Source organism: Diabrotica virgifera, chromosome 3 (assembly GCF_917563875.1).
Source record: "Diabrotica virgifera virgifera chromosome 3, PGI_DIABVI_V3a".
NCBI classification, from domain to species: domain Eukaryota; kingdom Metazoa; phylum Arthropoda; class Insecta; order Coleoptera; family Chrysomelidae; genus Diabrotica; species Diabrotica virgifera.
Genome location: NC_065445.1, coordinates 192,573,083 through 192,599,459, shown reverse-complemented (window position 1 = coordinate 192,599,459; position 26,377 = coordinate 192,573,083). Strand labels below are relative to the sequence as shown.

General features: G+C 33.2%; 2 protein-coding genes across 3 annotated transcripts in view; one reads left to right on the top strand and one right to left on the bottom strand.

Moving 5' to 3' along the window:
- Positions 1 to 23,285, top strand: part of LOC126881492 (putative fatty acyl-CoA reductase CG5065) — a 62,261-nt gene extending 38,976 nt beyond the window's left edge. For both annotated transcript variants that reach the window (XM_050645777.1, XM_050645778.1), the window contains exons 8-10: positions 8,404 to 8,643; positions 16,183 to 16,452; positions 23,122 to 23,285. In XM_050645777.1, the coding sequence (XP_050501734.1) occupies positions 8,404 to 8,643; positions 16,183 to 16,452; positions 23,122 to 23,224 (613 nt within the window). In that variant the 3' untranslated portion in view covers positions 23,225 to 23,285. The remainder of the gene's footprint in view (positions 1 to 8,403; positions 8,644 to 16,182; positions 16,453 to 23,121) is intronic.
- On the bottom strand, positions 5,497 to 8,166 carry LOC126881493 (uncharacterized). The gene is made up of 2 exons (XM_050645779.1): positions 8,061 to 8,166; positions 5,497 to 7,473 (listed from the first exon to the last, which is right to left on the bottom strand). Exon 2 carries the CDS (start codon positions 7,123 to 7,125, stop codon positions 6,010 to 6,012), a length of 1,116 nt encoding a protein of 371 aa, XP_050501736.1. The 5' UTR covers positions 7,126 to 7,473; positions 8,061 to 8,166; the 3' UTR covers positions 5,497 to 6,009.
- Positions 23,286 to 26,377: the final 3,092 nt, after the last annotated feature.

Here is a 26,377-nt window from a genome sequence, read left to right as displayed (position 1 = left end):
CACAACCTTGTGTAAATTCCGAGCAAGGATGACATACATCCACATGTGATATATTTTTAATCTTAAGACATCGACTTATTGTCGATTACTACACAGCTCATAATGTAGCAATAATGTTATTTTGAGGTTTTACACCTATTCAAGTGGCTAGTTTCAATTACTTGTACACTGGACGTTTACACTGAGGATGGTCAGTTTGACCGAAAACGTTTTGTTGTACTTCCACTCCCTTGTGGATAAATTTTAAGAATTTTTTAATAAATTATATACCTACATACAACAGAAGTGTTTACTTCATTCTACGTTGTCATATTTTTTTGCAGAATTTGCTTGGAATTAACTCATATCATAATAATTGATAGGTCTGGATCCCGCGTTTGAAAAAAAAAGTTGATTAATAGCAAGCTGAAAATTTGTTAAAAGCTTAAGGGTGTCTAGTCGAACAAACTTTGATATATGGGAACACTGGAACAGGGGAAGTTTTAATTGTGGAACAGGTTAAAAATTTGAAACGGTCACACCACGAAAACGGCACATTTATTTTGTCCGACAGAACAAACTTAAACTCTCCGAACAGAGATTAAACTCTCATGCAAAAATCAGACTGCTATTTATCACCTGTCATAATTCCAGTCATTTGACGTATTCTAATAGCAGTCTGATTTTTGCATGAGAGTTTAATCTCTGTTCGAAGAGTTTAAGTCTGTTCTGTCGGACAAAATGCATGTGCCGTTTTCGTGGTCTGACCGTTCCAAATTTTTAACCTGTTAATTAAAACTTCCCCTGTTCCAGTGTTCCCATATATCAAAGTTTGCCCGACTAGACACCCTTAAGCTATTAACAAATTTTCAGCTTGCTATTAATCAACTTTTTTTTCATACGCGGGATCCAGACCTATGAGTTATCCTCCCACTCAAAAAGGTCCGGAACATTGTTTAAATAATCAAAATGTCAAAAAATGAAGAAAAAATTAGACTTTTTTCTTCGTTTTTTGATTATAACCTTAAAAGTATTCACTTCCGAGAAAAGTTGTACTAACTTAAAAGTTGTGTAATTAAATTTTCTATAATATAGAACTGGTCTGAAATTTTAAAAATTGTCACCCTTGTTGCAAAATAGCAATAATTGCGAAAAAAAAAACATAAAAAACAAGTATTCGCATTTTACATTTTTCAACCATTTGTGCTAGACTTAAGACCTTCATATTTTACCAAGAGAAACCTTATTATATAGTAAAATAATACTGTAAATTTCATTAAGATCGGCTCAACAGATTTTGCAAACTAAATTTTGCAATCCAGCTTTCGCAAAAAAAATAATTTTTTTAAAATGTGGCACGACTGAAAATAAAGCAGATAGCAAGTTGTTTTTTTTTGCAAATAGAAAAATACTGTATCTTTCATTTACAATTTGCAAAATTAAAATCGGTTAACTACAACGGCGTCAGGAATTTTTTTAATTAAACATTAATTAAACATTTTTAAATAAACATTAAACGCCGCAGGACAGCGGTGTTCGATTCACACAAGTTGATTTCCACCAAAATTTCTTCCAATATTTATCTAATATAATATTATTTTCTTACTCTATATATTGTTGTATTTTAATATTTTAATACCACAAAAATCAAACTAATGTGATTATTGTTTGTGAAATTTTGTTCAAACAATTGCATATTTGCAAATGCAAATTGCAAAATGTTTAAAAAATTGCAAATGTTTAAAAATAATAAACTTTTATTCTCTAGGTTAAAATATATGAACAAAGAAAGTTTTTGCTAAAAAAAGTTTGATTTCAAAGGACAGAGTACTTTTTATTTTGCAATAAACAAATTTATTTATTTATATCGAAAGGTTATAATGTTATAATCTAAATGTTATAATGATATATATTCGTCTAATATACTTACCGTTACACGTCATCCGCGTCCTAGCCCGTGACGTCACATGATACCAACACGAAATATTTAGGTGATAGGTGTGTTCTTTTTTAGAATCATTTTTTCGAGTACACTGAAATTACAGCCACTAGACATATTTTATTATATACGCGTAAGAATAATATTCGAAGATTATAAAGCGTTTTTATAAAGCACATTTGTTCGGGACACACTGTAACTGTAATCGAACGAAGGTGATATTTTGGCATAAATTGGTAACATTTATTTGACAGTTGCGGTGATGACACTTCATATTTGTTTTTATTATTTACTATAAGTATTTGTTTTATATTGTTTTTATTATTTATTTTAACGTAAGGTTAGAACTTAATTCTTCTTTTCTATTTCTAAAGTTTTTATTTATTTACATTGAATATTAATTAGTTTTTTGTATAATCTACTTTCGCAAAAATTATGTGATATACATATTTGATTTAAAATGAATTTCAGAATTTTTTGTAATTGGGCAACAATGTCAACTTAGATCTCTGAGGAAGATAATGACGTGCAACGGTAAGTATATTAGACGGACTGTAAATGTTATAAAAATTAAAATTTATCAATCATTAGCTGACCCGGCAGACTTCGTACTGCCTTAATAGATAAAAACAAATTGTTGTATACAATAAACTTAAAATAAACAAAAGGAATTCGTAATTAATAAACAAAAAATGCTCGATGTGAATGAGTTTTTATTATTATTTTTAATGAATTACACATGATGTTTAAAGTAATAAAGTTTAGTTAGAAGCACAGTATAAAGAGGGACAGTAGAACCACTCTCCGAAAAATTGGAAGTAAAATCTGTAGTCGCGCATGGCGACCGCGCAATGTTCTTAGTCGCTTTTGCCCCACTCTCGCATTGCTAGTCGCATAGAAACGTACGGATTTTAACAGGGAAAACCCGCATCCACCACTGGTGAATTACCAATGCGTACTGCCGGTATTACTTCTTGAGATCAAAGCGCCGACAGAGGAGTGGTTTTACTGTGGAACCTCTATATACTGTGGTTAGAAGTAACAAAATAAAGTTTGTAGTGCAACAGTTACAATCTTAAATTTGTTTATCTTATAATGAATAGTTATATATTTCATTTACATTCAAAACAACCCTGTATTTATAATTGGGTTCGGGGTTGTCCAACTATATTATAGGTGTTGATTTTTCAAAATAAAATTAAATTAAAATTATATATTATGATATATTTAATGATATATAAAATATCATTAAATAAAATGAAATAAAATTAAATATTTCATAAAATTTAATAAAATAAATAAAAGTAAATAGAATCTAATAAAAATAATTAAAATTTAATAAAATAAAATAAAATAAAAAAAATAAATGGAATTAAAAAATGAAATAAAATAAAATAAACGAAAATAAATAAAATACTTAAATTAAATAAAATTAAACAAAATTAATTAAAATTAAATAAAATTTTATAATTTGCTGCTTGTTCTTTTCGTGTGCTCAGAACTTTTCTCCTGCTTGCCGTTCGTTAGAAAAGTTCGGTTTAGAGATATTTTTTGAAAGTTTCGAAAAATTAAAAAATTCATATTTTACCCAATTTAAGTTCAAAAGTTAAACAGTTGCACTTTTCTTCGATGAAATTTGTTGCTCGTTCTTCTTCTGTCCTCAGAATATCTCTACGGTTTATGATGATGATGATGATGGTGATGTTTGGCATGGAAACTAGTCCATTTGCCACAGATTTTTGCATATTAATATAATCTTATTATAAGTTATTAATTATGGTATATTACGAACTGAAACTTGACTGTTACAAATCTAAATTATATATCCGGAAGCATATAAATGATTGCATACGAGTTCAAATATTGATTTCTGATTGAGTGACAGCAGATGGGTTATGTTTGCTGGAAGTTGCACCTTACTTTTTACAAGGTTTTCAGAAAATATATCTGAAAGCGTTTTATTCTTAAAACATCCAAAGAGGATGTGATTAATATCACACTGGGAAATATTATCGCATGAGCATTTTCCTGATTCGATAATGTTGAATCTAGCCAGGTGAGCTGGAACAGCACCGTGACTAGTTTTTAGTCTAACGATAGTTGCAGCTGATCGTTTAGTTATGTTATATTGAAATATATGTGGTAATTCTGTTAAGGATGGTAACACAGGATGAATCTTATAATAATGATTATTTGAAGTATTTGCCAATACTTTCCATCTGTCTTTCCAGTTATAGTTTATTTTTTCATTATGAAATTTGGTTAGATCCGTAACAGTGAAAATATATTCTTGTATACCAGAATGCGTGGAATTTTTAGCAAGCTCGTCTACAATTTCATTACCTTTTATCCCGCTGTGACTTTTTGCCCAAATAAATGTTACATTTTTGTTTCTAATTTTATGTTTAATTTCACATATCAGCTCACAGGTCTTACGATTTAATTCAATATTATTAAGTCCGCTAAGAACTGACTTAGAGTCCGAAATAATCACTCCATCTTGTATACCTTCGTGCTCCAGCCAATCCAGAGCTTTCCCAATAGCTACTGCTTTTGCGGTGTAAATAGAGCAATGCGAATGAAGTTTTATTTTAAATGACTTGTTTTTGGAAGGAATGTACACTGCAGACCCTACCTTTCCATCGTTAAGTTTAGAGCTGTGTAGATTATGGTTTTATTAGTGTATTCACTCAATATGGATTTGAATAAAGTGTTATTATTTATTTTAGATGATTCTGAATATTTCGGAAATATAATATTTAGTTTCTTGTAAATCGTGTCAAAATATAATTTATAAAATGGCTTGACATAGTTTGTTGCTAATGTAACCGGTAAATCATTGGTTTCCAGAAAAGTATCCGCTAACGGTGGAGAATTTTTAATTCTCCAGTAATTATTTACTAAGTTTTGAATAGATAACTCATACAGCATACTCAGTAAGTCACTTGTTCTTGCTCTCAATTTTAGAACATATTTGGTTGCCAATAAATTTCTACGATTTTTTAAAGGCAGTTCATTACTTTCAGCAAGCAGCAGCGGACATGGTGTAGATTTCATAGCACCCAGAGTTATTCTCAAACTTTTAAACTGAATACGATCTATTTTTAGTAGATGCGTATTGCTTGCTGAACCGTATAATATACATCCGTAATCCAGAATCGATCTCTACGGTTTAAGATATTGTATTTCGAACACCGATTGTTTCGTATTTTTCACGTCATTATTGTGAGATTTATGGCGTCATGGGTAATCCCCTTATGAGGTACGGGTATGAAATATAGATAACAACCTACTCCCAGTCCGGTCGAATATACCTGCCAAATTTCATTAAAATCGGTAAAGTCGTTTCGGAGGAGTATGGCAACAAACACTGTAAAAAGAGCATTTTATACATGTAGATGTAAAAATTTTGGTGGCTACTAAAATGACTATATAAAACCGTATAAACCTTCCCTGAACTTCTACAAATAATTCAACATCAAAATTAGCCAAATCGGTCCAGCCATACTCGAGTTTTAGCGAGACACGAACAGCAATTGATTTTTATATATAGGGTAAGGTGGGGTAATGGCGTACACTTAAAGATAATTAGAATTTATTTTATTATTAGACGACATTAAAATTTTAAACCTAAGCAAAAATGAAGAACACATGTTAGTCTACAAATTTTGATTAAAAAAACTTTTTAAAATTACAATACAAAATTAAAAATATACATATAAAAAAAGTTGTCACTGTCCGGTATTACCCTCTATGTTGGGGTAATGACGGACACCTTTTACAAACAAAAGTCGCAAATAAATTTTTTGTCTTTTGGAGAGTTAGAACATGCCTTGTGTGCCCAATGACCACAATACACACATCTTAGCCAAAGTTCACTGTTCTTGCCAAATTCTCCACACAAAATGCAAATGTCTTCGGTAATGTTCTTGTCCCTAACATCGTCATCATCCTCTATCTCACTTTCTCCTTCTTCACATATTTTATAGTTTAAGGCAATTTTTGTTCGCTTTGATTTTTGTCTTAATGTAGACCCCTCCTGTGTCACAAATACATTTCTTTTAGCCTTATCTGATTTGATTGTTGTCTTTTTATTTTTCTTCTCTTCTTTTTTTTTCTAGCTCTTCTTTTAGCGGTGTTGACGTAAATACAATAGAGTGTTGCTTGTTTGCCTTATTTTGTCTCTTTACAACATTTTCGTGAGAACAAGATGGTAGAGGAATTATCTCGGCAAAGGAAACATTTTTTAATTCTGTCTCATTCACACTACTATTTTTTTCAGGGGTAGTCTCATTTGTTTTGAGTAGTTTTTCTGCTTGGGTATGTTCTTGAAGTGCATCAGAAAGAGTGGATTGAAGGGTTTCTGCAGGAGCAAAATCTTCATCTGTGAATACGTCAGGGTTGTAGGGGAAAATACCTGTCTCTTTAAATCCCTTGATAGCCTTTTCCGGGGTTGCCACTCTACTAAATGCTAAATTAAATAATTCAGCAATCTCACTAGGCGTGATTTTCTCCCCTGGATGGCTGGTCAAATATTTGGAACATTCAGAGTTGAATGCGGTCTTTAGAGGAAAGTAAAAGCTCACATCGAGTGGCTGAAGGCGATGTGATGAATGTGGAGGGATTGTCAGAACAGCAATACCGTTATCTCTACAAAAATTATATGCTTGTAACGTGCAGTGAGTGCTATGATTGTCCATGATTAAAAGAACTGGATCTTCTTTGGATGCTTTTACAAATGCTTGAAAATGTTGTAACCAAGTAAGAAATATGTCCTCTGTAATCCACCCATTTTTTGAGCATGTGTAAAGGGCACCTGGGGGACCGTTTCGTTGAAGATGGGACGCCATTCTTTGGCGTGCAAATATAAACATGGGAGGTATATAGGTTCCTGTAGCGTTGACGGCACACATCGCTGTGGTTGTTTTCCTCCTTTCCCAGCTTGTAACAAATCCAACACGCTTCTGACCTTTTTCTGCATATATTTTTGGTGGGCGTTGTACAGTAGTGACCCCAGTTTCATCGCAATTATAAATTTTATTGGGTGAAAATGCATATTTTTCCATAAGTCTGGATAAATTGTTAAAAAAAATGGTAACTTCATTGCGACTAAAAGCTGTAATTCTGTTAATGCTGGTTGCTTCTGGTTTCCTTAACGTAATATTGTGACAAGATATGAAGCCCCTTTCCCAGTCTTTACCAGCCATTTTTCTTTCTTGATTAAAGGGGACTCGGATGTTGTTTGATTGTGCAAATCCAAAAGCACATCTTCGTACTTCCTGGGGAGTTATTCCATAAAAAACTTTTGCCAGCTTCTTAATTTGAACAGCAAGTGCATTTTCGGCTTCAACTGAAAAAACTGGCTTTCGGCCCAAGGAAGGTCCAGAAGGGGCAGTGCCATTTTTAAGTCGTTCGTGTAACGTAGATTTTGGAATTTAAAATTTTATTGCAGCTTTTCTTAACGACATACCATTCTGTATAGCACGGAGTGCTCCTTGCAACTCCTCCTCTCTCCACGAAGCTTTTTCGGTGACTCTTTTATAATTCCGCGGCATCTGTAAATTAAAATAACAGTGTTTACTGTTTTGTATCCAATAATAAATATTATGATGGAATCGCAGAAACTGGATATAAATACTGTAGGTATGTTTGTTGAGTTATTTTTATTGCCAATGTTTTGAGCACGAATGGGATCTTCTTCAGGTCTACAAAGAATTAATATGTAAATGTCACATACATGTCATAAACTATATTAGATTTTGTTTTAATTGTAATGGGAAACAAAAACTACAAAAATTTATAAAAAATGTTGACAAATAATTATAAATGTAGGTAATTATGAATTATTACCTATTAACTATATTTATATCCACTTTCCAATATTCCATCATAATAAAACAACAGCAGGTATTTGCATGTACCTATCTCCCAATACAATAAATAGTTCAAACCGGAGCTGGGGTAATGCCGGACACAGTGTCCGGCATTACCCCTAAACGACATATTTATGCATATGTTCGGTAGTAATTATTAGAGGAAGTAATGAATAAAACTACTTAAAGATACGTAAAATACACTGCGTAAGCTATGACTTTGCACGTAATCTCATCAATTTCTTATAATAGAAATGGTCAATACTCACCTTTAAAATCAGTTAATTCATATAATCACACACTAAATTTTGTAATTTTTGTGATAACTCTCTTTACAAGCACGTGGCAGCGACTAAACTGAGAACTGAGATTCAGATGTCTAACGGTCAGCCTGTGATGAGCGCGAAATTTCAATAATATGCCGATACGTGCACAAACAACGCAGTCCGGTATTACCCCGCTGTCCGGTATTACCCCACCTTACCCTAAGACTAGCTGACCCGGCATACTTCGTACTGCCTCAATAGTTAAAAACAAAACTTTTGTATCTGTAATTTTATTTTTTTGATAGTTCATTTTTGAAACACAATGATAGTTTATTTAATTTTTTAGGTCCAGTTCCTTAAGAGTCTATAACTGTACAAGCGGACAAATTAATCCAATTACATGGCGCGATTTTAAAAACCTAACCTTAAAATACTCTAGGGAATCACCGAGTAAATATGTGACCTGGTACCCAGGATTCACGTACAGAACTAGTAAATCACTACACAAACTTTTCGCTACAATGTACCATATAGTACCCTCCGCCGTTTTGGATGCATATTTACTATCCACAAGACGAAAACCAATGTAAGTACATATGGGCTTTTTAGACAAAATCCTTTTAATATACCAACGATATTAGCTTAATTTCGGTTAATAAAAAAGTCATTGTTATGAATACCTACATATTTTAACGTTATGTTTTTGTTTAACGAGAATTGCAGATAGCAATTTTATATAAGTAAGCTAGACTGGAACCGTTGTTTAATTTAAAACTAGTCAATATTTATCACTACATCAATGCTCAATGATCAATGTTTGGACCATGTTCAATATGAACGTAAAATTCGTCAATATCCTTGTTTTCGCTCTGAGCTGTAGGTGTGTAGACATGGACTATATTCATTTTAACTTTTGCTGTATGAATTCTCTGATAGCGGATTCTTTCTGATAGAGGAATAAATACAGTGACTGATGTATTGCTAATTTTATCAGTCACAATTCGGACTCCGTTTGGATTTTGGATAGATTATTTGTCTAAATTATGTAATTTACCAGCTTGAAAAATATTTCTTACGTTCCACGATCCAATTTTTAAATTCCTCTAGGAAATTCTTAGCACCATCTAACTATTAAAATAAGAGTCTGCCGGAGACTGAGGACCTTTTGTTTTATTTAAATTATCATGATGATTAGATATACTATACGAGTAGAAAAGTAGAGTAGTTTTCCGTTGCTGTTTCCTACGCAGTCTAAAAACCATTATCCAATAATTGGAAGCATAATAATGTAAGTTAGCGGTGTTCTTAGTCATCGGCCTTATTCATTCTTCTTTAATTATGTATTATTAATAGATTCCAGAAGTTTGACAGGCTTAGAGTAATTAGTTTAAAAAAAATGGAGTTAAAAGCGAATAACGGATTTATGTAGTTTGGTAAAAAATGCCTTTTCTTCAGAATAGAAAGATTAGCATCAGAGATACGAAAAAATATTTAAATATCAAATTGTAGCTTATTTCATTCCCAAGAACTTGGATTGCAAAACTTTTTTCTACGGCAAAAATTGAGTGAATAGTAAATGAGTATAAGACCGAAAAACATTGATTTTTTTTTATATAAAACTAACACTTTTGATAGCGAATAAATCGAAAACTAATAATTTAATCAAAAAAATGTATAGAACATTTTTTGCCTTAAATGAATGTTTTACCAACTTTTGTAGTCAAAATATAATAAAAAATTTCCACCCCCGAGATGGGGTGGCAACCACCCTCATGGTAAAAGCGCCTTTCGGCATTATATAGATTTTGATCCTTGGACTATCAACTACTTATTCTTAAATTTTCAAGCAAATCGATCCATTCTGTAAAAATTGTGAGGTGAAAAGCTTCGGTTCCTGGACTACACAGCATACCGTAAACTGTCTTGTGGCACGCTTGCTAATTAGTATGGTATAACTAGACCCAAACCCAGACATCCAAAGTGAAAGTTATCCTCCAACACCAAATTGTTCTATATGGTCCACATAATGTTCAGAAAAAAGTCACACCATTTTGAGCGTCGGGTTTGGGCTGGAGAGGGGGAGAAATCGGTAAATTCGTAGTTTTTTTAAGTTTTTCGTAAATATTTCTAAAACTATACGATTTAGCATAAACAACCTTCTATACAAAAATGTTCTACATTAAATTTAAAATAAAAAAGGTCCTATGCATAATCCTTCTAAAATGAATGGTTTCAAAGTTACGGAGGTAGTATAGTATAATTGGTGAAAAAAAAGGCCTAACCTAAACATCCAAAGTAAAAGTTTTCCTGCAACACCAAATTGTTCTATATTATGGTCCACATATTGTTCAGTAAAAAGTTACACCATTTTGAGCGTCCGGTTTGGGGGGGAGATGGGGGAGAAGTCGTAAATTAGTAGTTTTTTTAAATGTTTGGTCAATATTTCTAAAACTATGCTTTAGCGTAAACAATTTTCTATAAAACAATGTTCTACATAAAATTTAAAACAAAAAAGGTCCTATACATAATTGTTATAAAATCAACGGTTCCAGAGTTACGGAGGGTGAAAAGTGGAGGTTTTCGGTACTTTTTATATTTTTTTGGCAATTTCCTACTGATTTTCTTTAACAGGATTGGGTTTTATAAATCAAATTTGCTATTTCAGTGGCCGATGGTATGGTAGTGATAAGCCCTTGAAGAAACGTCAACCTCACCACCCAAAATCATCATCAATTGCCCAATAAATATAAAAAGTATCGAAAACCTCCACATTTCACCCTCCGTAACTCTGGAACCGTTGATTTTATAACAATTATGTATAGGACCTTTTTTGTTTTAAATTTTATGTAGAACATTTTTTTATAGAATATTGTTTACGCTAAAGCATAGTTTTAGAAATATTGACGAAAAACTTAAAAAAAACTACTAATTTACCGACTTCTCCCTTATCTCCCCCCAAACCGGACGCTCAAAATGGTGTAACTTTTTACTGAACCATATGTGGACCATATAGAACAATTTGGTGTTAAAGGAAAACTTTTATTTTTGATGTCTGGGTTATGCCTTTTTGGACCAATTATATTATACTACCTCTGTAACATTGGAACCATTCATTTTAGAAGGATTATGCATTGGATCTTTTTTATTTCAAATTTAATGTAAAACATTTTTGTATAGAGGGTTGTTCATGCTAAACCGCATAGTTTTAGAAATATTGACGAAAAACGCAAAAAACTACGAATTTACCGATTTCTCCCCTCCCCCCCTCCCCACCAAACCCGATGCTCAAAATAGTGTCACTTTTTCTGAACATTATGTGGACCATATAGAAATTTGTGTTGGAGGAGAACTTTCACTTTGGATGTCTGGGTTATGCCATCTTTTGGATCAATCTTATCATACTAAATGCTGAGAGTGCCAAAACCGAAAATGATAATAACGACATAGGCACATTCTAAGATAACTAAATTATATGACATTATTCCACAATACACAATAAAGGTAACGCCTAAAGAAACGTGTTAGGCCACAAAACAGATTTTTCAGTATTTTAGGGTTATGGCACTATTGAAGTCGAAGTGTGATGTGGTTCAAAAATCTGGACATAGGTCCAAAAGCCTCACATGAACACAAAAGTTAGGAAATATTATTAGTTACCTTTGAAACAAACAAAAGAAAATGAAATCTGGCAAAGCAGATACAACTTTGAATTACACCAAATATACCAGGATTCGGATATGGTAACATTAATTAAAATAGGACAGCTATTGGATTGGACGTGTGGAAAGAATGGAGAGTAAGCAAATAACTGCCAGTAGTAAAAGGAACAAGAGGAAGACCGAAGCTGAGACACTTCGAACAAATAGAAAAAGATAACAATTTTAAAAATAAAAAATTGGATAAACAGTATGAAACAGAATAGAATAGAGAATGATCCTGGAATAGACCAAGGCTCAAAAAGGGGTTGTTTCAGTATGTTTAAACCATTTCTTTGGACTAATAGTAATTAGAAAATTAGTTAGTGCAGATGTCAAGTTAGGTAGTTTTTTCAGTCGCTATCTAATTTGTAAACAAAGTTAGTATTTTAAGCCTCTCCTATTAAGCTTTTTTTTTCCTCTGATTCTGGCTTTGGTTTAGAACTAGAACCTTTAGCCACGTAATTGTATAACTTATCACTAAGTCAGGGGAGTAATGTGTAGTGTGTGTGTTGAGTAAGTGTCTTGTTACTTTGCAAAGTCGACGTCATTGTCTTTGCAAACAGACGCTAATTGTATCCGAACGTCTGCGGTCCCTCCGATGAGTACCGATCCCACAAGGACAGAAACTATTTTTCACTTATTAATTTATAATAAATGAAAAATTTCTGACCCTGGTAGGATTTCCTATTAAGCTATTGATATAAAAATTGATAATTGTCAGTGTCAGTAGAAAAAGTAATAAAACGTTGGAAAATTTTAAAAAAGAACGAAATTTTACTGAGTTTCCATTAATTAGTTGCAGCTAACCTAATTTGATTGGTTTTTTACTTCGCAACCTGGCAAATTAAGGAGTAGAAGAAGATAAAGAAATCAGTCTAAAGTAAAAGTTATCTTGTTCGAAACAGTTTGGTACCGAAACCCGGGACTCGAAGTAATTAAGAAGAGGTTAGCTGCTCTCCAAAGGAAGGAAACAGTCATTTTAAGTTCGAAGGTAAACTACTGTCTAAAACAATGCCAGCAAGAGATGCCCCAGCTTCAGTAACAGTAAGACAACCAATAGTCAATTTAAGCCGAAGCTCAGTGTCATGAGCTTCATCAGTATACTCAACAAGGAGTAACCAGTCCAAAATCGACCTTGAAAAAGAATACCTCAAGAGTCAAACTTTCCGAGACAAAGGAAAATATTGCTGAATTGAAAATTAAGATAATAGAAGAAGAAGAAAAGGTTGAACAATGCTCTGAGGACTTTTCAACCCTGAAATAAATCTCTCCAGAAGACCTGAGTGTAGATGAGACATTGAGACATTGAGGCACCTTCAGCTAAAAGTACAAGGCCTTCAATCTTTAAGTTTAATTCAAGAAGAAAGGCTTAACAATCTTGAAGAGCTTAAAAAGAAAAAAGCTGAAGTCATTCGACAATCAATCGCTGAAGACCAGCATTTAAGATCTGATGATGATGGTGAAGTTATCGAAACCAATGATTCAAATTAAGTGAACATACAAACTGAAGTGGAAGAGATACCACAAGTTAAGGATCTACCAGAATCAAACGAAATAGAAGACAAGCGATGGTACCTGCCTCATGTCCTTGCCTTTCACCCGAATAAAAAGTCAAGACTTTTGTTTGATGCAGCTGCAAGAAGTAAAGGAAAGTCATTTAATGATTTCGTTTACACTGGACTCGATCTGCTACGACAACTTGCTGCTGTTCTGATGAGATTGCGAAGACATCGATTTGTTATTTCTGAAGACAACAAGCAGATGTTTCACCAAGTTGCACTGAGAAAAGAAGATCGACCAGCCCAGACGCTTTTGTATCGTGAAATGAATTGTAATCGAGAACTCCAACTTCACATCTGTTGCTTTTGTGATGCTAGCGAAGAAGCGTTTGCAGTTGTGGCTTACGTACGAGATAATGCGTAAGGGAGCTTGAGTGTTTCAATCATCTCAGGAAAAGGAAAAGTAGCAAGAGCCAAAGGAATGCCAATACCAAGATTGGAACTCGATGCTGCTGTTGAAGGAGCCAAGTTAAAGGCGTATGTGGAAAAAGCTTTTGGACAAGAACTTAACTTTGCAAGCTCTTTTCTGTGGATTGATTCAAGAACTGTAATGTGTTGGTTGACTTCACGAACGGGAGGAATCAGCTAATATGTAACCAATCGAGTAAACCTTATTCTGGACTACGCTACGTTGGATCAGTGGAATTGAATCAACACGGAGGAAAATGTTGCCGATGATGATTAAGAGGCTCAACAAAGATGTCAACTTCTTGTCGTTGGCTCAATGGAAGCAGTTTTTTACAATTGGAGGAAAATAAATGGCCAAGGATTTCGACATTACCAACCACTGATGATAGTCTACTTGAGAAACGGGCAATAATCAATTTCATTCACTAGAGGAAGCCGTTACGGAAAATGCCTATTCCGGATGTCAAGAAATATTCAACGTGGACTAAAATGATTGTGAAAACAGCAAGCTTCATCAGATCTTTTCGATTTAAGATTCAAAAAGTTGGAGAAGATAATATGAGCCTTGTTGATGTGAAACTAGCTCAGCTACTTTGGGTGAAACAAGTTCAACTGGATTGTTTTGCAGAAGAAATAAAACAGTTTCCAGAAAGGAACCGTCTCCACTAAAAGTAATTTTTATCAATTTATTCCATTTTTGAATGAAAACGGAGTCATGGTCGTGGAAGGAAGACTAAGAAAGTGCGATAGAGTTCCAGATTAAGACAAGCTTCCACCCAGTTTGGATGAAAATTAATCAAGAAGATTGAAAATTAAAATAATTATTTAAATTTCATTAGTGTTATTATTTTGCATTCATTTGGTTGTTATTTGTGATTCATTTTACTTGGTTGTAAATTTCTTTAAGATTAATTAATCTTAGAGAGGGAGAATGTTTCAGTATGTTTAAACCATTTCTTTGGTCTAAAAGTAATTAGAAAATTAGTTAGTGCAGATATCAAGTTAGGTAGTTTTTTCAGTCGCTATCTAATTTGTAAACAAAGTTAGTATTTTATGTCTCTCCTATTAAGCTATTGATATAAAAATTGATAATAGGGAACTTGCATAAAATTTTAAATTCGAAAAAAATGGTATAAATCACAACAGAACATAATTTAGAACCTGTATCAAAAATAAAAAAGTTTTGTTTGTCTTTCGTTTGGCCCCTAAAGACGACTAAAAATTCAACTTATACCAGCCACCCCAAAACGCGTCGTGACGTCAGAGGGTTGTATGTTTACATTCTACACCAATTGTGTATACAATTTTAAATTAGACATTATAAACGTCAGTAGAAAATACAGCTATGTGACGTTACAAATGTTTTTGATCGTTTGAACTATTCATAGAAAATTTGTACTTTCACAAAATGGTTTTATTTTCAATAGTAAACCTTCTTTCCTTTCCTTCAAAAACTGTATCAAACTGCAATCTCAACAAACTGGTATATTTTATTACAATGACATACGATAAATGTCATTAGAATATAAATATTTTTCCTTTATTCCCCGGCGACGATCTGGCTAAATGCCCAAGTAGGTGAAGGCCAATAAACTAAAGAAGAGGAAGAAGAATATACGTAAATATAACCATAAACTGAACCACATAGTCAAACTCTGTGACGTCACGGGTCGTTTGAACTATTTTAAGATAAATAAGACTTTAAATTTGTACTTCTAAGTTATTATGAGTTTTTGAAGCGTGAAATTTTGGAAATCTCATTTTTATACAAAACTGAACATTATTATGTAATAAAGAAATGTGCAAGTTCCCTATTGTCACTGTCAGTAGAAAAAGTAATAAAACGTTGGAAAATTTGGAAAAAGAACGAAATTTGACTGAGTTTCCATTAATTAGTTGCAGCTAACCTAATTTGATTGATTCTTACTTCGAAACCTGGCAAGTTAATGAGTAGAACAAGATAAAGAAGTTAATCTAAAGTAAAAGTTATCTTGTTCGAAACAGGGGTTGTCGAGCCAATGATGATGATGACTTCCTTTTTTAACGAATACGCAACAAAAATGCCAGAGCACTGGTGGCCGAAAAGAATATTGAACTGGGACACGCCGGGTATATGACGGAGAGAAAGACCTTCTATGAGATGGAAAACTTATATAGGAAATGTTATAATAGATAGACACCTCAGAAAAGATCACTGGGAGAATAGGAGTGCTGTGGAGGACGAAAACGGGGAACTCATAATGGGAAAAAGCCGAAGAAAAAGAAGAATAAGAAGTAGCAACAAAAATTATTTTATTAATAGCACGGTTATATACGCACTTGGTACAGACTTTATCACCTAGCGCTCATAAGACTTTCTGCATTGAATATTTCCTCTTTGTAACAATCTCTTAATTTTTAAAATTCTACCTTCATCCATGATACGTTTTAACCGTGTTTCTTTTTCTTTCGCTGTTTTAGGATGCTAAAAATAAGTACAAAATTCTACGACGCCTTGTTAGCAGGCAGTTTTTTCTCTACCAATGAATGGAACTTCCAAGTCTCCACAATGAAGAGTTTAACCAAGGTTGTAAATGGTGCAACAGATGGTGCAAATTTTGAGACCAACTTTAAGTCAGAAAATGGTTTTACCTGGGAGGAATATGTCCAATGTTTCCACCTAGGAGTTCGACAGTACATCTTAAAAGACAAACCGACAAGTTTAGTAGAAGCTAGAAAGAAATTAAAAAGGTAAGATGATTATTTCATAAAAAATTTCATATTTCTAGCGAAAGCTTTGCTGTAATTTTCTGGTAACACGTTCGTGGTTTCTATAATTTGCATACCAACAAATTGCTATAGCAAAGAAGTCGCTGTAAGAGATCTAAGGGTGGCATCTCACTTCTCGCCTGTCCAACGCGGTAAATTTCCAACGAAAATTTTTCCCGCATACTCAGATAGGCGTAAAACTAATATAAATAACAACACATAATAAACAACAACAGGTAGACCTAGAAATAGAGGATGGAGGGAGACAGATTTAAATCAAAACGAAACCGTAGATTTTCTTATTTTACTAATGCCATACTCTCTATTAGAGTACACAGACTCTTTTCATACAGGTTATCTGAACTGTAAATTGGAATATTTTCCTTACGGTGCCTTTTGGTATTGTCATACCTGGGTTAAACAGAGGACTTGAATCGAGTCGAAATTCATTTCACTTATTTCCCGTTAGAGGGCGTTCTAACCATACTGCGATATAAATAGTTTTAATTTATATCGAGAAACTACGGTCGTGTTGGTGTAATTTGTCTTCATCAGAGCCTCCTTGACAACAGGTAGACCTAGAAATAGTAGGTACTATCGGAGGATGGAGGGAGACAGATCTAAATCAAAACGAAACCGTAGATTTTCTTATTTTAATATAAATAAATAATAATGTCGTTTTAGAACGAAACAAGAGCAGTCTTATATTTCAGTTTGTTCAGAAAGCATCAAGAGAGTACATCAAGTGCTTTTGATGCTCTCTGAACAAACTTAAATATAAGACGGCTCTTGTTTCGTTTTACAACGAAATGATTATTGATTTATATTAGTTTTACTCCTATCTGAGTATGCGGGACCATTTTTCGTTGGACTTTTACAGCGGTGGACAGGCAAGAAGTGAGATGCAACTCTTAGATCTCCCTCAACCTCCTTTGTTCCAACAATTCGTTGGAATTAATCGCAATAAACTTTTGTTTTTAATATTATTTGATAATTTTGTTAAAGCAAAAATTTCGCTTTTTTAGCAAATGTCGCCGTAACATTCATATCATCATGTTATTACGTTGTGAATCGATACTGGCAGCCCGAATTTTAGTTTGTTCAGAGATAATGAAATATGCACTCTCTGATGATAACCTAATAAGGTTTGAACCCGATTAGAGTGCTTTTGATATTCTCTGAACAAACTGAAATATAAGATGGCTCTTGTTTCGTTTTACAACGAAATGATTCTTCTTCTTTTTCTTCGTCTAGCCATTCACGTCCACATCTGAACATAAGCCTCTTCAAGTCTTCTTTTCCATTGTTTTTTGTTGTACGCTACTTGTAGCCATTTTTTCCCGGCAGTTCGTTTCAGATCATCTGTCCATCTCATAGGAGGTCTGCCTCTGGGTCTTTTGTGTTGGTATGGTCTCCAGGTTAGAATTGTTCTGTGCCATTTGTTTAGATCTCTCCTAGCTACATGTCCAGCGTAATCCCATTTCAATTGTAATGATTTTTATACCACATCGGTGACTTTTGTTTTATGTCTTATCCATGCGTTTGTTTTCCTGTCCTTAAGTGATATGCCAAGCATTGCTCTTTCCATCGCGTGTTGAGTGACTCTGAGTATGTTCATATTCTTTTTTGTGATTGTCCATGTTTGTGCCCCATATGTTAATATCAGAATAATGCATGCATCAAAAACTTTAGATCTAAGATATAATTGAATTTGCTGGTTTCTGAGTATATAGTTCAGTTTGCCGAATGCTGCCCATGCTAACTTTCTTCTTCTTTTTATTTCTTTCGTTTGAATTTCCCGATTTAGTATTATTTTTTGTCCTAAGTATATATATATTCTTCAACTTTTTCCATAACTTTGTCGTTTATTATCGTCACGGTTTCTTCGGAGTGCATGGCTTTTGTTTTGTTTAAATTCATTTTCAGTCCTATTTTAGAAGATTCTGTGTGTAGTTCTGAAAACATGGTTTGCAGTTCTTGTAGGTCAAAAGCTATCAGGATTATGTCATCCGCAAATCGTAGATTACTGAGGTAGCGGCCATTGATGTTTATTCCCTTATATTTCCAATTTAGATGTTTAAACACGTCCTCCAAAACTAAGGTGAACAGTTTGGGTGGTAGAGTGTCTCCCTGTTTGACTTCCCTGTTTAATGGTACAGGGTTCGTGTATTCATTTTCATTTAGGTAGTATGTAGCTGTAGCTTGGTTCATAGTTTCTTTTATTAAGTTAATATATCTGCTGTCTATTCTATAATTTTGCATTGCGTTTATTACGGCCGTGTGTTCTATAGTGTCGAAAGCTTTTTGGTAGTACACATATGCTATAAAAACTGGAAACTTGTATTCGTTACATTTTTCTATTAATATTTTTGTGGTTAACATGTGATCGGAAGTTGAATAGCTTTTTCTAAAATCTGCCTATTCATATGGTTGGTATTCATCTAATTTCCTTGTTTAGTCGGGTAGTTATGACTTTGGTGAGTATTTTAAACAGGTAGACTGTTTTTATGTACTGTAGACTGTTATTTTAGTAGACTGATGGGCCTGTAGTTTTCCAACTTTCTATTATCACCTTTCTTGTGTAATAAGATTAATTTAGAGTTGTTCCAGCTATTAGGGACTTTGCCCTGGTGTAAACAACTGTCTATAAGCTTAGTTACAATTGCAATGAGTTCGTTACCTCCTTCTAATATTATATCTGTGGTAATCCTATCTTCTCCTGCAGCTTTATTTCTCTTCATGTTTTCCATAATGCTGTAGTTTAGGTTACATTTTACTGTAATTTAGTTACCTCTGAAATTGTTACTTTTGGCATTATTTCCGATCCAACATTTTTTATTAATTTCCGTGCTGGTCTCATTTCATTGTCTTGTTGATGTGTTCTGTAGAGTTCCGTGTAAAATTCTTCTATTCGTTTCAGTATGTTATCTCTAGTTGTGATTTCATTTTAGTTTTTTCCCATTATTGATATTATCTGACGTCGTCCTAGTGTCGGTCTGAGGCATTTCCTACTCTTATTTTTTTCAATAGTTGTTATTAATTTTTATTCTTCTTTTCTTTTGTGTTTTTTGATTCCTTTTCTAATCTTCCTATTAAGTCCTCTATATTCTTCGGTTTCTTTTTTGTTAGATTTATTTAAGATCTTCCTTTTTTCTATTTGTTGTAATATTTCTTTGTCTAATTCATTGTGTGTTGTTTTTGGTTTTTTCAGTTGCAGAATGCTTTTGTTCACTGTTTCGGTTATAAGGTTATTCAAATCATCAACATCATTGGAGTTTATCTGCTGGCTGTTAACTTGATTTAATGCATGCATTATCTTTTTATTAAATTCACTATTTTTTATTTCTTCAGATGTCCATTTGTATATTTTTTCATGTATTCTTTTTCTTTCTAGTTTTTTGTTTATTACTAGTTTTGTTCTTATTACTCTATGGTTGCTTCCTAGGTCAAACTTTAATACCGATACGTCTTTTACTAGGTTTCTATTTTTCGTTAAGATATAATCTATTTCATTCTTTGTCTTTTTATCGGGGCTCATCCATGTCCATTTTCTGCTTGGTTTTTTATTGAAAAAGGAGTTCATTGAGTACATATTATTTATGTTCATTCATGAAATTTAGAAGCATTTCTCCTCTATTGTTTCTTTTCCCATAGCCATAATTGCCAATTAAATGTTCATAATCTTCTTCTTTTTTGCCCAATTTAGCATTAAAATCTCCTAATAGTATTTCGTAATTTGCTTTATTTGTTTCTATAGCTGTTCTTATTTCATCATAAAATATTTCTACTTCTTCTTCATCCTGGCTTTTGGTTGGAGCGTATACATGGATCACTTTCAGAGTGTTTCTTTTATTAATTCTGATGATAATCTATTTTCTAATTCTACTTTGTCTGATATGGGCTTGAATTCTTCGATACACTGTATGAGGCTTTGTTTTACCAAGAATCCCACTCCAGTATATCAGTGATGAGTATATACTCATCACTTCTCCTTCTGGTTTCGCATATACCCAGCATATCCCATTTTATATCCTTTAGTTCATTTCCTATTTCTGGGAATCTATTGTCGTCCGACAGTGTTCGAATATTGTAAGAGCATAGCCAAATTGTCATCTTGTGGCAGCCGGGTCGCATCTAAACATTCTGTATATGTATTTGGAACCTAGCAGTTTTCTATTGATTCGTTGCAGCACGCGGTCATATTTTAACCAATAGGCGGCGAGGTTCCAAACGCATATACGGAATGTTATTCGGTGCCAAATTCATATACGGAATGTTAAATATTCGTACACCGAAAAAGATAAGTTTTTATTAGAGTCTCTTAAAAGGAGATTGATTTTAAAATACTTGTTACTGTTTAATGAAACAAAAATAAAACAATTATAGTATTTGTAATGTTATTTGGTGCGAAATTCATATATGGTATGTTAAATATTCGTAGAACAAAAAGACGATTTTTATTAAAGCCAGTTAAAATGAGACTGGTTTTTAATAGTATATTATGCAAGGAGCATTTAATGATGGTCATTATGAAGCGAGTATAAGGGATACGAAACGAGCCGCCTAGCGGCGAGTCTCGAATAGAGTACGAGCTTTATAATGATAATTAAATGCAAGTTGTATATACACGATTTTTTCTATGATCGTTCACAAAAAAAAATATATTCAAATTTATTAATTTTGTAACGCAAACAAATTAAGTAGTTTGTCAGTCTGACAGTTTGTCTGTGTACATATTGAGAACTGTCAAAGCGTATATATTTGACTCGCCATTGGTTACTGCGCATGTGCCACCTTTATCGCGAATGTCATATCGCGATTCTATTGGTTAAAAATCTGTATCTTATTGAAAATCTGTATCATAATGAAGTTCATTATGATACAGGTATAGTATTTTTACTACAAAAGCGATATTACGTAGGTCAAAATTTTTTACGTAAGAGAAAAATTTTTTACGTTTCAAAAATTTTGACCTACGTAATATCGCTTTTGTAGTAAAAATACTATAGTGACATAATTGATATATTTAGTATGAGAATAGAAAAATTATTGTTAATGTAATATTAAAGATCCATAAGGAAAAAGGTTTTCCTGTAGTTGGCTGTATATACCATATAATACAAAAAAAATCGAATAAAGTCCTTTATAAAAGGTCTATATTTACAATCCCTAAAAAGGGCTACATCACAGAACTAGTTTTCGATTGGTTGACCAATCGTCATCAGTGCTTTCCTAAAATGAATATAACCTTATAAAATGGTGCAAAGGTTTTAAAATTTTGACTAGGGTTAAAAAAAGTTGTACGTTATACGCACGTGATCTTACATGCTAACCACCAAAATATTTGTAATTATGTAATATATGTAATGGTAATGGTAAGGTCACGTGAGTAAAACCTACAACTTTTTTTAAACGTAGTCAAAATTTTAAAACCTTTGCATCATTTTATCAGGTTATATTCATTTTAGGAAAGCAGTGACGATGATTGGTCAACCAATCGAAAACTAGTTCTGTGATGTAGCCCTTTTTAGGGATTTTAAATATAGACTTTTTATAAAGGACTGTATTCGTTTTTTTTTGTATTATATGGTATACAGCCAACTACAGGATAACCTTTTTCCTTGTTGATCTTTAATAATATATTAACAATAATTTTTCTATTCTCATACTATAATATATCAATTATGATGTCACTACCTGTATCATAATGAACTTCATTATGATACAGATTTTAATTAGGATACAGATTTTTAACCAATAGAATCGCGATATGACATTCGCGATAAAGGTGGCACACGCGGAGTAACCAATGGCGAATCAAATACATACTCTTTGACAGTTCTCAATATGTAAACAAACTGTAAGACTGACAAACTACTTAATTTGTTTGCGTTACAAAATTAATAAATTTGAATATATTTTTTTGTCAACGATCATAGAAAAGATCGTGTATACAACTTGCATTTAATTATCATTATGAAGCTCGTACTCTATACGAAACTCGCCGCTAGGTAGCTCGTTTCGTATCCCTTATGCTCGCTTCATAATGACCATCATTAAATGCTCGTTGCATAATATACTATTAAAAGCCAGTCTTATTTTAATTGGTTTTAATAAAAATCGTCTTTTTGTTCTACGAATATTTTTAACATACCGTATATGAATTTCGCACCAAATAACATTCCAAATACTATAATTGTTTTATTTTTATCTAATAATACAGTAACAAATATTTTAAAATTAATCTGCTTTTAACAGACTCTAATAAAAACCTATCTTTTTCGGTGTACGAATATTTTTAACATTCCGTATATGAATTTGGCACCGAATAACATTCCCTATATACGTTTGGAACGTCACCGCCTCTTGGTTAAAATATGACCGCGTGCTGCAACGAACCAATAGAAAATTCCTAGGTTCCAAATACATATACGGAATGTTTAGATGCAGCCGGTTCCTACCCAGGGATTCTTGGCACCCCCTCTTCCGTCAGTTGTTTGATCGCTGCCGTGATCAAAACTTTGGGAAGTGCTGGGGACTGGGGGCCTTTTATTTTTTGTGCTATCCATTGACTTGATTGAACGAAATGATTATTTATAATATAATAATTTCATATTTATTAAAAAATTTACTAATTACACTTTGTTCTAGGCTATATTGGTTTCAAAAAATGTTGGAGCTACTATTTTTCTACACCGTTTTGCGAATATGTTTCCCATATATTTACAACTGGACCTATAAATTATTTCAATAAATTTAGTATTAAGTGCTTACAATGAATGTATTATTCCCTTAACAAATAAAATGTACGTTAATTTTTCTGTTTAATTAGTTAATAAACGGAATAATAGAAAAATTACACTTTACGCAAATTTAAAACAATCTTCCGACACCATAACATCCAGCTACAGGTGTATTGTGTTAGATAAACAATAAAATTCTAGCTACAGAAAAATATTTTAGTGTAAAACAGAATGAAGCAACCTTAGGAGTAATAAAGGAAATCAATGTACTAATTACTCAAAAAATTGGTATAGGAACTATAAGAACGAGATATTACTTTATGAGATATCATACAGACACAGCAGTTAAGTCACACAGCGGCCTGTGTGTTGACTCTCTAGTCGACACGGAATTGTCTTGGTCTCGAGACTAAAGTCACCAGCGAGTCTCCGATGCCAATCTAGAGACGGCAAGTCATCTCAAATTGACATCACCTTAAGACTAATGACTAATCTCGATATTTTATCTCAAGTGGACAGTTAGCTTAACCCGAGAGCAGTCGCGCCGTTAAAGAAAATCTAACATTTTACCCTTTTTCGTGATAAATCGATGAAAAATTTTGCAACATAATTTTTCACTCGTAGTGCCTTGAGGAAGGGTGTAGTAATGCGTAGGTTTATTTTTTTTTAATTATTTTTTCTTCTTTTTTTGTAATTTAGGGCTTTGATGAGAACCAATTAGCATTAATAATTGTTAGAAATAATATTTCTAACATAACAAGTAAATAAAAATAATATAAAATAAAAATTTATTGTAAATTCGAATTTCTATTCGTATTGTTAGATAAAATCTAACGCACGACTGTTGACGTGAAAGAAGTGAGCGCGAATGTTCCCGGGTTAAAGTGTCCATTTGAGAAGGTTAGTTAGTCCGAATTCATAACCCTATCAAAAAAACAACGTCCGAAAAACTGTAGCGATTATAGAATGATAAGCCTTATGAGCCACACTTTTAAAATCTTTCTACGTATCATCCACAGTAGAATCACAGATAAATGTGAAGAAGACCAGGATGAAACACAATTTGGCTTCAGAAATGGACTGGGAACCCGGGACACACTCTTTGCACTAAATGTAGCATTGCAGAAATGCCGAGATCAAAGGAAAGACGTCTTTGCTGTATTTATTGACTATGAGAAGGCCTTTGATCGAGTCCAACATCACAAATTAATTAAAATATTAAAGGATAAAGGAGTTGATAGTCAAGATGTACGAATCATAGAAAAATTATACTGGCGTCAAACAGCGACAGCTTGCATCAATAGAAAATCAACAGAATTATGCAAAATACAAAGAGGTGTCAGACAGGGTTGTATACTGTCCCCACTGTTATTCAATTTATATTCAGATATAATATTTAAGGAAGCGCTGCAAAATTTGGAATGGGGTGTGAAAGTTAATGGAATTCTGATAAATACAATCAGATATGAATGGATTACAACACCTTTTAAATGCCATCGGCACAGTGGGAAGAGAGTTTGGCCTAAACATAAACTGTTCAAAAACAAAATACCTACATGGTATTTAGCCATTTGGCCCATCAAGATTCACGGTTATATGTTGATGGTCATACAATTCAAAGAGTACCCAGTTTTAAATATCTTGGTTGCCATATTACTGAACAACTAGATCCAGATAAAGAGATAAAATGTAGAATCGAGATAGCCCGCAAAACATTTTTAAAAATGAGGTCATTCTTCTGTAATGATAACTTGCAACTTCAACTTCGAAAGTGCATGATTAAATGTTACATTTGGTCACCATACTCTTGTATGGTGTCGAAGCATGGACATTAAAAATATCCACCATTAACAGTTTGTAGGCCTTTGAAATGTGGCTGCACAGACGTATAGTGAAAATACCATGGACGGCTATGCTGACAAATGTGGCAGTCCTTAAGAGAGAAAATGCTGCCCGCGTGCTGCTTGATAACGTCAAATATAGAAAGATGGCCTATTTTGGACACTTAGTAAGGGGAGACCGGTATAATATTCTTCAACTTATTATGATGGGTAAAATCGAAGGACTCAGAGGAATTGGTAGAAAGCAGACCTCTTGGTTGAAAAATATCCGGGAGAGGACGGGAATAAAGAAAGCAGAACACCTATTTAGAATAGCTCGAGACAGAGACAGTTTCGCCATGTTAATCGCCAACGGCAAGGAGACTTGAAGGGCACGTTAAGAAGAAGAAGTCTATTTGAAACCAAATAGTCTCGAGACTTCACTCACAAAAAATGTATACGGGTCTGAGAGAACTCTCAGAAACAAGTTGTGACTTGTCGCCGAGACTGTGCTTGTCTTAGTGGACATGCTTATTTCTGTCTCGAGATTTAAGCTCACCTCTTCTGTCTATGCTAGAAGAGGTGATACTTGTCTGTCTGAGTTTGGGGTTTAGTGAAAAAGTCAATATTGACTTGCTAAAAAATAAGTGGGTGACATTAGACCGATGATTAAATTTTGTAATTAATTTCTCTTTATGAAGAAAAATAATTTCTGTGGAATGTTAGAATGAATGTTTTGGAAGCAAAAGTTTATAGAAATCGCAAAAAAAATAATTTTGTATGATGAGTTTGCAACAAAATTTAATAATTGTGATGCAAACGAAATACAAAGGAAGTTACCAAAAAACCTTATTGAGTAAGGGAAAGTGGGGGAATGGTGCGCGGCTGGTAATCGTGCGCTGCATTGTATTTCAAATTCCGTGGAAGATTTTACGAACTCAACCAGTCCTACACCTTGAAAATTGCAAGAATTCTTCTAGTCTTTCTGCTCCAAAAAATAGGACGGTAATTCCTTAGGCTTTATTCAATTGCTTTGGACTTATTATTGATTTAAATCATGTAGTTTAACGTGTACTTTGGTGCATCTGTTGGTTGATATGGTTGAGTAGTTTTCCGTTTGTGATGATGATTAGTATTTAGGGCACAAAGGGGTAATAGTGCGCAGGAGTGCGCACGATTACCCCACAAACAATGAAATGGTAAATATAAAAATTACCATTTTTATTGGCAGATGCCACTAACCTACTATAGAAAATCTACGATTGTTAAATATACTGACGAAAATTTAAAAATTGATGTAATCAGAAATGATGGCAGAAAATACAAGAAACGTGAGGGCTTTCA